The 15,616-nt window shown below is 44.2% G+C and overlaps 1 protein-coding gene across 1 annotated transcript in view; it reads right to left on the minus strand.

Annotated features, from left to right (window-relative positions):
- The window catches only part of LOC134394746 (opsin-5-like), a 32,475-nt gene that overhangs the window by 8,567 nt on the left and 8,292 nt on the right, over positions 1-15,616 (minus strand). The window contains exon 3 of the mRNA XM_063120437.1: positions 14,219-14,346. Coding sequence (XP_062976507.1) covers positions 14,219-14,346 — 128 coding nt within the window. The remainder of the gene's footprint in view (positions 1-14,218; positions 14,347-15,616) is intronic.

Genomic DNA, 15,616 nt, shown 5'->3' on the forward strand with positions numbered 1-15,616 from the left:
GCAGGAGGGAGGGGGCTCTCAGCTGGAGCTGGACCCAGGCACGGTGGAGAGGTGCTTGGCTGCTGCTTCCTCCCTCACTGGTGGCCTCTGCAGAGACAGTTGGTAGCAGGAGGGAGGGGGCTCTCAGCTGGAGCTGGACCCAGGCACGGTGGAGAGGTGCTTGGCTGCTGCTTCCTCCCTCACTGGTGGCCTCTGCAGAGACAGTTAGTAGCAGGAGGGAGGGGGCTCTCAGCTGGAGCTGGACCCAGGCATGGTGGAGAGGTGCCTGGCTGCTGCTTCCACCCTCACTGGTGGCCTCTGCAGAGACAGTTGGTAGCAGGAGGGAGGGGGCTCTCAGCTGGAGCTGGACCTAGGCATGGTGGAGAGGTGCCTGGCTGCTGCTTCCTCCCTCACTGGTGGCCTCTCCAGAGACAGTAGGTAGCAGGAGGGAGGGGGCTCCCAGCTGGAGCTGGACCCAGGCATGGTGGAGAGGTGCCTGGCTGCTGTTACGTTCTTATCATTGGGTGAAAGCCTGACTTTTTAATATATGCTGTTTCTACATTTGTTTTCTTAATGTGTCTAAAAGTACCAAAACAAAAGTAAATAAATAGAAGAATAAATTCTTTAAACTGATTTTTCTTTCCTTGCTTCTGTGAAAAATTTGAACCAGCTCTTAAAAACCTGACCCTAAAATCCCAATACATTCCAATTTGATGCATGTTTGTTTGCTGAGAAGTAGTGATGCTGGCGACTGAAATGAGGTTGGATTACATCATTTATGGGCGTAAAGCAATTACTTTTACATAAATGCAGCTGTACATGGATAGAATTTATGTAAAGGAAAGTGCTTTATGGCCACAAATGGCGCAGAAATGTGCCATTTAAGGCTGTAATTTTCCCATGATAGGCTAATGGTGGCTGCTGTTAGGCTATTGTGTCTTTTTAGAATACTGGAGAGCCGCTCTGTGAACTCTGGCAATAGTGGCGTGACCATATGGAAAGGAGGACAGGGCTCCTGTATCTTTAACAGTTGTATGAAAAAGGGAATTTCAGCAGGTGTCATTTGTATATATGGAGAACCTGGTGAAATCCCCTCTTCATCACAACAGTTAAAGTTGCTGGAGCTATACTGCAGCTATACTGTGACCAGATTTAAAAGAGGGCAAGGCATCTGCAGCTTTAACTGTTGTGATGAAGAGGAAATTTCACCAGGTTCTCCATATATACAAATGACACCTGCTGAAATTCCCTTTTCAGTACAACTGTTAAAGATACCTCTGTCCTCCTTTTCATATGGTCACCCTAGGCAATAGGGCTCTAGGAAAATCTGCAAGGCCCCAAGCAGACAAGATTTCCCTAGATGTCTGGGGGTTCGCCCTCCCTACTGAGAAGTGAGCTTCATTGGTGTCGCTGAGTAGCAAATGCATCAGGGGCAATCTTCTGCCCATGACCAGGCTCTGTAAAGCAGGAACTAAACAAGGCTAAACAATTTTGGGGTGGGAGGAAGTAAATGCAATAGGCACCCATGTGCATAATCTTGTATGTGCAAAGGCTATGCCCAGGAGTTCAGGCAAGCAAGGTCAGTTGTGAGAACGTCCTGTGGGCATGTTGACAACATCCTCTTCGTCAATTTATTATCTGTGGAATTTGTTCAACTCAAGCGGGCTTCACTCTAAAAGCTGGAATGGACAACTTGTGGCCCTCCAGATGTTTTTGGCCTACAACTTCCATCATCCCTCACCATTGGCTATGGTGACTAGGTCTGATGGGAGTTGTAGGCCAAGAATCTGGAGGGCCAGAAGTTGCCCACCCCAGCATTGTGTGTGAGATCACAGCTTTAATAGAAAGTAGTTTCCATTGACATCAGTGAGCCCATCTTGGTAAATTTCTCTATAAAAATGATGGTTCAAGTCCTTGGTGAACAGCTCATGTTTAGCAGAGGTCATATGGATGGAAAGCTGGAAATGTTGACTCTGTCCATAACTCATTCCCAGACACTTGAAGATACAGACAAAGAGCTCTTTGAACTCTTTTCATGTCCCATGTGAACAGCATCAGAGCCTTTCCCATGATGCATTTCCACTGCCCAATCACTACTAGCCTATGGGAGCAAACAGGTGAGAGTTGCATAAGAAGGGACAAGTCAAGCAAAGTTTCTATTCACACACAGCTCAAGAGCCCATTGCCAATTGTAAGCTTTATCTACACAGGAAGGAGAAGGAGATGGTAAAAGTTTTGGGTTGGTAGAACGGGCTGTATCAGTTTGGGCTCATGGGTGTGTGGGGAGGAGGTGGATTCCATTTTTAAATGATTCCCTATATCAACTGATATGCAGGCAATGCCATGACAAAGCATCCAAAAACGAATCAAATGACAAGCGGCACATCCAGTTTTTATGTTTTTATAGAGATTTTTAAAAATCTAAAATTTTAATTTTTCCTTTAATTTTTTAAATCTCTCTCTCTCTCTCTCTCTCTCTCTCACACACACACACACACACACAGATTTTAAAATGTGAAATGTTTCTGTATAAAATGTGAAGCTGGTTTTAAATATGTATGTTTTAAAACATATAAAGCTATAAAATTTAAATTTTTAGAACTTAAGAAAAATTAAATCTATAACAAAATTATAAACTGGATGCACTACTCATGATTGTTTGTTCTCTTTAGCCACTTATGCATCACCCCAAAAAGTTGACTAAAGATGACTGGGGGACTGTCTATACATCTTCTGTCCCACAGTGGCTGTGAATCAGCACTGCGTCAGTTCTATGACACAGCCACCAACTCACAACCACCCCAGGGCTTTTCTGCCAAACTGCACAGTGACTTACCCCAACTTTTTCATTGGGAGTGAGGTCACCCTGGCTCTTCCGTTGTATGACCTCGCTCCTTGGTCAATCTGTGGGATGACCAGCGATTGGTCACCAGCAGCCAGGAAGAGGGTGGGGGCAGCTCCAATACCCAGATGAACGCCAGAACTCCCACACTTCCTCCTTAGCATGGGGATTACTCAATGCAATCCTGCCGAAGCGAAACTGCGAGGTTTGGGTGCAACGTGGCACCAATGCAACATTGTCAAAGCAGCCCCTGAGAGTTGCATAAAATATGCATGTGCTCCTGTATAATGTAGAGGTGGACATGTAGAAAGAACTACTAGAACTTAAATATAAAGACAATCTTCATATAGGGAAAGATTCACCATATAGGGAAAGATTGACATGTGTTTTGCTGCTCCATCTTCTGCTGTCCAGGTGTTAACCGCTGATGGGCACCTTCTGGGCCCCTGCTCTCCTTTCTTATGTTTCCTTATCCTTAAGCCAGGTTTTTAATGGAGAACTATTCAAACAGAGGACCCTTTCAACTAGAGCTCTGTTCTCTGGCAGCCCTTCAAATATTGGACTGTCATACATAAAATAGGACACATGACCTATACGTTCAGGTTGAACGTATAGAGCAGGGGTAGGTAACCCAGTGCCCACCACATGTCTTGGACTACAACTTTCATAATCTCCAACCAATGGCCATGCTGGTTGGGGCTGATGGGTGTTGTAGTCAAAATAACTGGAGGACACCAGATTGCCTACTCTGGATCCAGAGGAATGGCTGAAGGAGGGGGTCTTTGGAGTAAGGATACACTAGCAGCCATCTTGAGCCCCAGATCACATGTGGCTTACCTCTAGACCACCTTTCTCTAACCAGGTGTCCTCCAGATGTGTTGGACTAGAATTCCCAGCATCCCCCAGCCAGCCATAACTGTTGTCCTGACCCTTCTTTAGCTAAGAAGGATTGATTATTATTATTTACTGGGCTGAGTTGTGTGTTCATGGTGTTGTTCTTCTTGTTCTCAGCCTTATCCTCTTAGGAGCTGTTTCCGCCTTCCTATTCTCTGTCAGTGTCATCACTTGGAATAGCTCTTATTTTCAGTTTTCTTTTCTCCAAGAATTGATCTCAGGAAATGATAACTAATGCTCCACCAAAGGAAAAGATTTACATTTTACATCTCGAGATTTACTCCGTCTCTGAATGATATATATATATATATATATTTTTAAAGAAAAGCGGCTGGAAAGAAAGAAGGTGTGTGTGGTGTATATTTGTGGTGTGTGTGTGTGCGTGTGTAAAGTACAATTTGCATGCACGGTCTCCTTCTTTGCCTTTTGTGGAAAGCTGCAGCAAACACTTTGACAAATAGCCCTTTGAGCACGAAACTGCGTATTTACACACACATACACAGAGCTGCCCTGGCAAATATTTTCAGAAGCCGTTTCAACGCATTACCTTTAATGTCAGGTCTGATAGAACGCTTCAGATGTGAGGGCTGTGTTACCCTCTCAGCATGCGAGAGTAACTTCCATTTGCTTCAAGATGAGCGATCATATGGATGCATCAGTGCCTTGCCTTACGAAGCAACCTGCACCATATTGATGGCACCCCTGCTAACAAGGAAACATCTTCTGTCCTTCTGATATGTTTTTATCTGAGCCATGATGATCAAATGCAGGAAACAGACCGCTTAGGAGCCCGATTGGGGTTCATGAGCAGTTCAGCAACTCGTGGATCTAGTTCATTTTTGCTTTCCTTGTGATGTCAAATAGCAGCACTGTGCATCTTGCAGAACAGCTGTATGCTGGGGAAAGTGTGTCTTGCTCTAGTTACTAGTGGTATAGTGGAGCCGTGACTCAGAGACTGGGTTCAGATGACACCTTAAGCCAGGATGGTTTGTTTTTCTGAATTAACCATGGTGGCTTATTGTGTTGTTTACATACAGTTTTGGTTTATTTAGCCAAAATAAGCCACCCTGCTAAGCCACGGTCTGCAGTGAGGTTTATTTAAGCCATCATGGCTTATCGTGTTGTCTGGCGCTCCAGAGTGGTTTAAGCACCTTGCCTACAGGATTGCCTGGCTGTTCCTTTCGGGCTCCTTGAGCAACAGATTTCACTCTCTGCCCATCTCCTCCCTCACCTCTTCCTCAGCAGTGTGCGCTGCAAACTTCCAGAGTGCTGACGTGTCAGAAAGGGATGCCAATGTATGTAGTGCATACATTGCTGGTGGCTCTGATTTCAGTGGGGCTGTGAATACGTTCTGGCCGTTTCTGGCTGAAACCCAGAATGGAACCACAGTCCCACCAAAATCAGAGCCACCAACATATGTACAGCTGCACATGCCTAAACTCTCCAAGTCAGCAGGCACCTTCAGAATTGGATTCTCCTGGCATAAGGTTGTATCCAATGTTACTCCAACTTAAGTCCCAATCATTTAAATGGGACTACTCTAAATAGTATTAAGATTCGATACAGTTTACAGAGAGTTTGTGTGTACAGTACAGTGGGAAGGTTGGGAATAGAGTTGGGGGTGTGAGAGTGTGTATGCATCAGGGTGGAGCCATTGGGTGTGGCTGTGCTACCCTGACCATGTGTTATATTTATTTATTTATTACATTTATATCCCACCATTTCCTGCTCATCAAACGATCATTTTTTTTTGGAAAAAATGGGACAATTTGAATTTATCTGCATGGTATCGAAATATAAGGTCTGTAGCAACATCAGAAAAAATAAACTTATGACTTGCTTCAAATTCAAGGTAAATCAGAATCAAAATTGTTCAATGTCATATGGGGAATAGTCATTCAATATGCATCACATCTGAACGTACAACAATGTATGTCTTCTTCAGCCCTGAATATATGGACATTGTAACAACAAATAAAGGAATACATTTATGATTTGGGGTTTTCATTCTTTCTTTCTTTTTCTCTTTTCCTTTTTTGTCTCCTTTCTTCCTTTATAATTTCCCCCCTCTCTACTTTGATTAAGCTTCCTTCCCCTAGAAGTTGTATCAATCAACTTTTATTTTTTTCCCTTTTTGTATATTATACATATTCACATAACTGATGGTTTGATATTAATTCTTAGGGGATTGTTTGTATTCATTCCTTATTTTTGTATCACTTTAAATAAAAATATATATTTTTTAAAAAATATCCCACCATTTCCTCTAAGGCAGTCTTCCTCAGCCTGGGGCGCTCCAGATGCGTTGGACTACAACTCCCAGAATGCCCCAGCCAGGCTGCTGGGGCATTCTGGGAGATGCAGTCCAACACATCTGGAGCGCCCCAGGTTGAGGAAGGCTGCTCTAAGGAGTTCAAGGTGATGTACATAATCCTCCTCCTCTACATTTTATCCTCCCAACAACCCTGTGAGGTAGGCTAGGTTGAGAGTCAGTGACTGGCCCAAAGGCAGCCAGTGAGCTTCATGGCCAAATGGAGATCTGGATCTCCTGAGTCTCAATCCAACTCTCTAACCACTACACCACACAGTTATTTATTTATTTATTTAATTACATTTATATACCGCCCCACAGCCGAAGCTCTCTGGGCGGTTTACAACATTTAAAAATAGTAAACATTAAAAGTATACAATTTAAAAACACACACACACACACACACACACACACACATAAAAACAGTATAAAAACAACAGTATCCATTTAAAAACAACAATTGTGGGGTCCATTAAAAACAAACTTAACGTTGTTAAATGCTGTTAAAATGCTGTTAAAAATGCCTGGGAGAAGAGAAAAGTCTTGACCTGGCGCCGAAAATATAACAATGTTGGCGCCAGGCGAGCCTCAGTTAGGGTCGTGTGTGTGCAGTTTCTAAACATCCCTTATCGTAAGTGATTGTCTATATTCACCTTTTGTTACAGTGGGGGGTAAGAGACACTTTATTTATTTATTTATTTATTTATTACATTTCTATACCGCCCAATAGCTGGAGCTCTCTGGGTGGTTCACAAAACTTAAAACCATTCAAAGTATAAAACAACAACTTAAGAAACAAAGTAGCCCAACAAATGTAATTCTACCCCCGATTTCTACAGTGCCTGTTTATAATTAACAGAAGGACCATGTTTGGCCATTGAATAAAAAACAACAGAGCATTCAAGTTCTAGCACCTTTAAAGACTAACGAGTACATTGTGGCATAAGTAGGGTGACCAACTGTCAGGATTTCCCCGGATTTGTCCTGGTTTTTGTTCTTTCCATAGTGTCAGGGGGGATTTTCTATAATTTTCAATAATGTCCTGGAATGACACACCTTCCCCTTTAAGGCTGCCATTAGCATGGCAGGAGGGAATGACATGCTTTCTTGAGGCACATCATTCCCCCACCCCGAGCTCCAATTGAGGTCTTAAAGGGGAAAGTGGGTCATTTGTGGACATTATAGAAAAGGCCCCAATTGGAGTGGATGGTGGTGGTGCAGAATGAAATCCTTTCCCCTCCTCCACTCCAATCGGGTTCTTTAAGGTGGCGGGGGAATAACGTACTTTCTGCAGGACTCAGAAAGCTGCTTCCCCACACACACACTAGGTGTCCTCTTTTTTGGTTTCCCAAATATGGTCACCCTAGGCATAAGCTCCTGTAGCTTTAACTGTTGTGATGAAGAGGCAATTTCACCTGGTGCTGCATGCATACAAATAACACTTGCTGAAATTCCCTTTTCTATACAACTGTTAAAGATACAGGAGCCCTGTCTTCCTTTTCATATAGTCACCCAAACCTTTTTATACTTACATTTGGCTTCTAGGTTATACTTGTAGGTTTAGCAAAGCTCTTTTTAAATAAAATAAAGTGTAGAGGGGAATTCTGTATATAGGGACATAAACTGAGCGAAGAGAGCCGTATGTAAAATTAAATCAAACATTTTAAAATCAGAATTTCTTTCATAAAAATCAGTTCGCACCAGATGAGCAGGAATTTCTTTGCATCTCCTTCCTCCACTGCTTAAATTCTAAACTCTCTGATCTTCTAAAAGCTTAATTAAAAAACACACACATGCAACCTACATATGTAAGGATCACATTTCTTTGAAACTTAAGCAATTAAAGAGATGCTGAGATTAGTCTTTGCCTAGAGGGGAAATGCAGAAGTGCCTTACAGAAAATATAAGCTGGTGAGAGCATGAAACTAGATTCGGTAGTCCTTTGAAAACAAAAACTGAAATTGCAGAGGGAGGAGGAGGCTTGCTGGCTGCTGCTGGTTAACAACTGAAGTTGGTCTTTATCTTTCCTTCCACCTTCTGCAGTGATTCGTGCAACTATAGGCAGTAGTCCCTTAAGCTCCATGTTGGCTGCATAGCTTGACTGCCTTAATGTGCTTTAAAGAAAAAGAAAAATCTATAAATGGCAATTGGCTGCACAGAGGAGTGTGTTTTCTTTTGGCTGGGCCTTCCTATTTCCTCTGTGAATGGGGTTGCTGGCGTTAAGAGTTTGGCATTCGTGTTTAATTTGCAGGGGGGTGGATTTTATCCCCCCAACACTTTCTTTTGATGGGGTCTGGGATGGAGACGGATCACCTGTTTACTAGGAGATGGAGGGCTAGGAATGGGGAGGTGGAAAGAGAGGGGCCGCTATTTATACAGCCTATTTACTGTCCAAAACGTGTGACCATCCTGATCTAGGCCACAGCTAGACCTAAGGTTTATCCTGGGATCATCCAGGGTTCGCTGAGCACTGGATCCCCTGTGTGTCACCTAGATGAACAGGTTTGACCCCTGGACGATCCAAGGATAAACCTTAGGTCTAGCTATGGCCTCAGTCTGTGCTTAGAACAATCTGCTCAAATGGGCCACTGTTATTTCCATTGTACACAGACGGGAAACTGATGCTGGTCCAAAGCATTTGTGGCCAGAGTTAGGGTAGGCACTTACCCATCACACCCCCTCCCCCCTAAAAAGGAAGAACAGAAGACAATTTGCATAATATTTGCATTTGCTAATTTATATGTAGAGGTGCAAATTTAGAAATAATAAGTATAATTTAAGTAGAAATACAGTTCATCTCACCATAGGGGGAAAGACTGAATGGGCATCCTGTGTACCTCCTCAGTCTGCTAACTATGGATAGGCAATTTCAAGGCCGCCTGCAGCTCTCTTGCTTAGGGTTTTTTATCTTTAAACTAGACTTGGACTGGACACCACTTTAAATAAAGGACGTCTTCAAATAGAGGGCTGTCCTCTGTAAAGTAGGACACCTTCCCCATTCTATGTAGAGAAGCTGGTTGAAATAGCGGTTGAAACTTGGTTTCATACTTGAGATGGGACAGCATCCTCCCCTACACTTGAAAGCACGAGACTAGCTCAAAGAGCGCAGGACAAGGTCGTACAGCACGCACAGCTCTATAGTCTGACACAGCCTCCCTCTGACTCATAGGGAGAGACAAGCCTGCAAGAGAAAGAGAGGGCGGTTTGGGCCGTTACAACCCACAGGAACAAAATGGGGATGCACAAATGCATTTCGACTCTTTCCAACACTTTATAACACTTATGGTGCTATATAAATAAATAAATAAATAATGATTGTACGTCCACAATGGGGGTGGGTGGGGTGGAATCCATATCCGGACACGACTCCATGCTCAGCAAATTTAATCGTGTGCTCATTTGTGCATTACATCTGTTTTGTTTAATATGTAGGTGAATGTTTCTGCAATTTCCTCAATAACACGCTATTTTAAAAGTTTCCTCTTTGGCAGTATTACATGCAGTAAGAACCTCTGGAGCAGCGATGGGAGGGAAATCCACCTGGGCTGCGAGGGCAGCAGATACCCCCCATGTCCGGCCCTCATGGGCCCGGACAGATGCTCCCAGTCCCAGCAGATTTTTGCCCCAATGCTGCCAAAGGACAAAAGGGGGCGCAGGTCATTAGCGTGTCCAGAGGAAATACACCCTTTCTGGAGTCCCCGGAAAGAGCGCTTTGCTTTCCTATCTCCCCACCCCACCCCCTGCAGCAACTGTGGCCTTAAAGGCCCTCTTAATCTTTTAAGAGGGCCTTTAAAGCCAGGATTGGCACAGAGACAAAGCATGCTTCCTGGGGCCTCTGGAAAGTGCCCAATGCCCCCAGACATGCTAATGGCGTGCTGGGGGAATTGCACACTTTCCAGAGGCCCCAGGAGGTGCGCTTCACTGAGCACTCGGCTTGGCCAGCTCCCAGAACAGGGCCAGCTGTGCAGTGCTGGGGGAACTCGCAGGGTGTGCCCTCCGCAAGTTCTTTATCCCTTATCTGGAGGTCCCAATCTTCCCCCTGGTGCTTCCCCAGAAGGACCTTCTTCTGGTCCCGCCACTTTCCTCTGACCCCAATCATTTGGTACTTTCTAGGTCTGTGCCATTTTCTCCAGTTCTCAAAAGCTGAAACAACACCTCTTCGACAGCTTAGTTGCTAGCAACACACTCCTCAGCTGGGCTACAGCAGCAGCAACTTGCTGCCTGATTCTGTGGAGCTTCATGCATCCAGCGTCTTCTAGGGTGTTGACGTTTGTTTGTTTTACTACTTGGGAGGGAAGTTAGAGCAGTCACTTAACTCCTCCGCCATTTTGTGATGACTCATCTGAAGGCGCATCATCCTTTCCACTTAAATTCACTCTACAGAACATGCAGCCTCTTACAATCTGCCCATACTTCCCATTCCAGGTGCAACATATCCAAAATGCATCGCTGTACATTACTGGGGATAAACAAGCAGTATATCATACTTAGCACACAAGATAGATGCAACACTTTGGAATTCATATATTTCGGATTGATGCTATTTATTCTAGCTTGGTGCCAAAGAAATTTATTGGACCATGTAACTAGGGGAGTTTGTCTGCAAATCAAGTCAGTTTCCTTTATTTGCATTATATTTCTGTTTGGGCTGAGGAAGATATATGTCACTTCGTTTGCATGCCTAAATAAGAATCTATGTGTTAAGCCTTGCAGGTAGATATAAGGATTACAGGTACATTTGGAATGTCCTTCTTTTGTATTTGGTCAAGAAGGCAGGGCTCCTGCAGCTTTAACTGTTGCGATGAAGAAGGAATTTCACCAGACGTGAAACAAATGACACTTGCTGAAATTCCCTTTTCTATGCAACTGTTAAAGATACCTGTCCTCCTTTCCATATGGTCACCCTATTCAGAGGGGCAGGAAGATGTAACAATGTAACAATAGCCAATGTAACACCACTTTTCAAAAAGGGATCCAGAGGGGATCCATGAAATTACAGGCTGGTTAGCTTGACATCTGTTCCAGGTAAATTGATTGAAAGCATTATTAAAGACAAAATTAGCAAGCATATAGAAGGGCAGGTCCTGCTGAAGAAGAATCAACATGGCTTCTGCAAAGGCAAGTCCTCTCTCACTAATCTGCTAGAATTCTTTGAGAGCGTCTACAAACATGTAGACATCGGTGATCTGGTGGGCATTGTTTACTTGGACTTCCAAAAGGCTTTTGATAAAGTCCCCCACCAAAGACTCCTGAATAAACTTAGTAGTCATGGAATAAGAGGAGAGGTCCTTTTATGGATAAGTAACTGGTTAAAGAACAGAAAGCAGAGAGTAGGAATAAATGGTCAATTCTCCCAATGGAGGGAAGTAAATAGTGGGGTCCCACAGGGATCGGTATTGGGACCAATTCTTTTCAACTTGTTCATAAATGATCTGGAATAAGGAGTGAGCAGTGGCCAAGTTTGCTAATGACACCAAATTATTCAAGGTTGTTAAAACACAAAGGGATTGTGAAGAGCTCCAAAGGGATCTCTCCAAGCTGGGAGAGTGGGCGTCCAAATGGCAGATGCAGTTCAATGTAAGCAAGTGTAAGGTGATGCACGTTGGGGCAAAAAACCCCAACTTCAATTATAACCTAATGGGATCTGAGCTGGCAGTGACCAAACAAGAAAGAGATCTTGGGATTGTGGTGGACAGCTCAGTGATAGGCCCCTTCCAATTCTGCTATTCTGTGATTCTATGAAAATGTCCACCCAGTGTGTGGCCGCTGTAAAGAAGGCAAACTCCACGTTAGGCATTATACGAAAAGGAATTGAGAATAAAACGGCCAGTATTATACTGCCCTTATACAAATCTATGGTGCAACGACACTTAGAATACTGTGTACAGTTCTGGTCACCACACCTGAAAAGGGATATTACAGAGCTGGGAAAAGAGCAGAAAAAGGCAACTAAAATGATTAAGGGGCTGGAGCATCTCCCCTATGAGGGAAGGTTACACCAACTGGGATTGTTTAGCTGGAAAAAAGGAGGCTAAGGGGAGACATGATAGAGGTGTCCAAAATTATGCATGGTTTGGAGTATGTGGATAAGAAGACATTTTTCTCCCACTCTCAAAATACTAGAACCCGAGGTCTTCCCATGAAGCTGATTGGTGGGAGATCCAGGACAAATAAAAGGAAGTACTTCTTCACACAGCACATAGTTAAATTATGGAACTCACTACCACAAGATGTAGTGATGGCCACCAATTTGGATGGCTTTAAAAGGGGGTTGGATAAATTCCTGGAGGTGAAGGCTATCATTGGCTACTAGTCCTGATGGTTGTGTTCTCTCTCCAGTATTCGAGGCAGTAAGATTGTGTGCACCAGTTGCTGGGGAACATGGGTGGGAGGGTGCTGTTGCACCATGTCCTGCTTGTTCATCCCTGGCCAATGGCTGGTTGACCACTGTGTGAACAGAGTGCTGGACTAGATGGACCCTTGGTCTGATCCAGCATGGAAGTTCTCATGTTCTTATGTTCTTAGGATATCAGCTTTGGGGGGATTTTTTTTCAAGACTATAGCACAGGGGGAAAGAGCTGAACACCAATCTTCGCACACCATGGGCCTGAAAAACAAGCAGATAACTGAAATGCCATTATGCATTTCACACATCATCTACTTAGTTAGGCCCCCTGTGCTTTCCTCTGTAATTGTTTAAATTTGTCCCTGGCAAAGCAACAGTAAGCAAAGTGTCTCATAACTTGTTTCGGCAGTGAGCCAGGAGTGGGTTTGCACAACCGAGGTTGGTCTGCCAACTGCACCCATTTCTAGAGATGTCTGATCTGGCCGCAGTGACACATGCTTCAGTTACATCCTGTTTGGTCTACTGTAACGGTCTCTCCATGAGGCTGTCTCTGAAAAGTATTTGGAAACTTCAGCTGGTCCAGAATGCTGCTGCCAGACAGTTGACTGGGACTGTTGCAGAGAGCACATGGCTTCCTTGTTACAACAGTTTCACTGGCCACCAATTTGTTTCCAAGAAGAATTCAAGTTGCTGCTTATGACCTATAGAGCCTTACACAGCTTGGGACCAGGTGACCTGAAAGACAGCCTTCTCCCGTACAAGCCTGCCTGGGTTTTAAGTAGTGCTGTGCCAAAAAATTCTCCCATGAGAATTTCAACCATTCTCATTCAATGTGATAGAAAAGAAATTGCTTTCGAAAAGGAATTCAAAGGAGAAGAAATTTTGGAGAAATTCCCATGGGTTTGGTTAAGAGTTAAGCACAGATACAGGTAATAAAAGTAAAAATAAAAAAACCCGTGTGGGGGGAGGAATGGGCAGCCAGAGGGAGGTTAGAGGGAGGAGAGATGGTTCGGGCACCAGGCGTCCCTCTCCTCATCCTCCTCTAGCTTCCTCATTCCTGCCCCATCCCTCCCGGAGCTCAGCGTTGCCGGGAAAGTCCACACTTGCGTTCCTTCCCGTGCAGATGCTGACTGCCGAAAAGCAACGCAAGTGTGGGAGCCAGGCGCCTCATGGTGCCAAAGCGTCACCTTCAAGATGGGGGCTAGGACTTATGTTGGATTTTACTCCCATGTGTATGGGGACTGAACCAGAAGACACTTATATCAGGTTTCTGTAAGCTCTCAAGCTCTGTGATTCTGCCATCAAAATATTCATTTGTGTGAGCAATTTGGACGTTTCTCCTTCATCATAACAAGCATTTATGGGCACCTTTAGTGATGAAGCAGAAGGTTCCAAATTGTTTGAGTGCTAGAAAGAGACGAAAAATAATAGTAAAAATAATTTTAAAAACCCAAGTGACTGACGACAGTGAAATATAAGTTGTGTGCCCCTGCAATCATATATCTTAGGTCTTAGAGATTGGACATGAAATAGCAGACAGGCCGATGATTAATCTACATATGCAAATGAAAAGGGAAAATGGGTAGCTGCTGTATTATTTTTTGTGCTAATTACTGCACTTTCAAATGGTTGATGAATAGGCTCCCTAATGGAAAGTCCTCCTAAGAGAGATGTTGCTACGAGATTCATGACTTTTCTAACCCTGTGAAAGAGTTGCCAGACTCCCGAGGCAGGTTGGGGGGTGGGATGCAGGAAAAGAGAGGGAGAGAGGGAGAGTGTAACAGAACAGAGACTGAGATATTTAGCAAAAGGAAGAGGAAGGGAAGTCGCCTGTCTCAGCACCTACCATACGCCGGATAACAGACCTTCATACAGCAAACTGTACTCAGCGCTGTCAGGCTGGTGAGACTGCACAGGCCAAAGAGGACTCCGCAAAAGGCATAGAAGGTGCACATGGCATGGTTGAACAGCCACCTGGAAAGGAGAAAGAACTAGGGAAAATAAATGATCTTACCATCAGGTATTGTATCCCAGGCAGAAAGGATGTTTTAGCATCATTGGTCCAAACAGTAGTTTGCCCAGTGGTCAATAAAATAAAAAAATATAGCACAGGGCTGCGTATACTCTGTAAGGTATCTATTCTGCAACAATGAAGGTTGAAATTCTGCAACCTGAATAAATTAATGTTCAAAGTGTGGTTGTTTATAGTTTTTGCATGTCGGGCAGTAGCATTCTGCTAGTACTAACGCTGCTGTGTTTGAAGAAACCATCTCTGCCACAATGGGCAGAGTAAGGAATAAGGGAAGTGGGTGGCCACTCTGGACAGCTGATGTCTCTCTCCCAGGGGGTCCTTCCTCAGAGCAAGGCATTCTGGGTGAGGTGGTCTTTGGAGATCACCTGTCCTGCATAGATGGTCTCCAAGTCCACCTCCCCAGTAATGCCTTGCTCTGAGGAAGGACCTTTCAGAGGGAGGCATGGAGGTTGGAGATGGTGGTGGTGAAGGAGGAGGAGGAGGAAGCAGGACATCTTGTACCAGTGTTTATTTCCACTAGCACAGTACCATTACACTAGCAGATTGCCAGCATTGGATACTACCCAATCTCATAACTACAAAACTAATAACTAACTTGCAACATAGAGCAAAGGATAAACACCCTGCACATATTATGCAAATTAAACAGATTTGCATATATCCCATTTCTCCTTTCATACCTTAAGCTGTTTCTGCCAGCCAGGGGGAGAAGCAATATGCTTTGCATTATACCAACCCCTCCCCATTGCATGCACACATACACTCCGACTGAGCCCAGCTCTGGCCTTGAAAATTTCACATGGCATTATCCAAGCATTTTTAACCAGAAGCACTAAAAAAAACAGCTTTCTTAAAAATGAAAGCTGAGTGCAGAAATGATCTTGGGATGGTAGAGTTCAAATAGGGCTGGAGTCAGATCTGAATCTTCCCTTCATGGCACTTGGTTCGGATGACCCACTCCCCACAAGACATTATTAGATCTAGGAATGAGAAGGACTCAATTGTGAACAGAGAGGCCTTCAGAAACAGCACCAAGATGGGTCAAACTATGTGTGACATGGAAGTCTCTGAAGGCCCCAGTTTGAACTTGAGCTGTGGTGTGTCAGGGGGGTGGGTTCTGACCTTTCCCTCTACACAAAGGGGGCTGAAGCTCTTTCAGGCCAAGGGCCAAATTGCATTTCAGAGAAGAACTTGGGGGCTGCAGTCAAATGG

The sequence above is a fragment of the Elgaria multicarinata genome, chromosome 1 (genome assembly GCF_023053635.1).
Source record: "Elgaria multicarinata webbii isolate HBS135686 ecotype San Diego chromosome 1, rElgMul1.1.pri, whole genome shotgun sequence".
Lineage (NCBI taxonomy): Eukaryota > Metazoa > Chordata > Lepidosauria > Squamata > Anguidae > Elgaria > Elgaria multicarinata.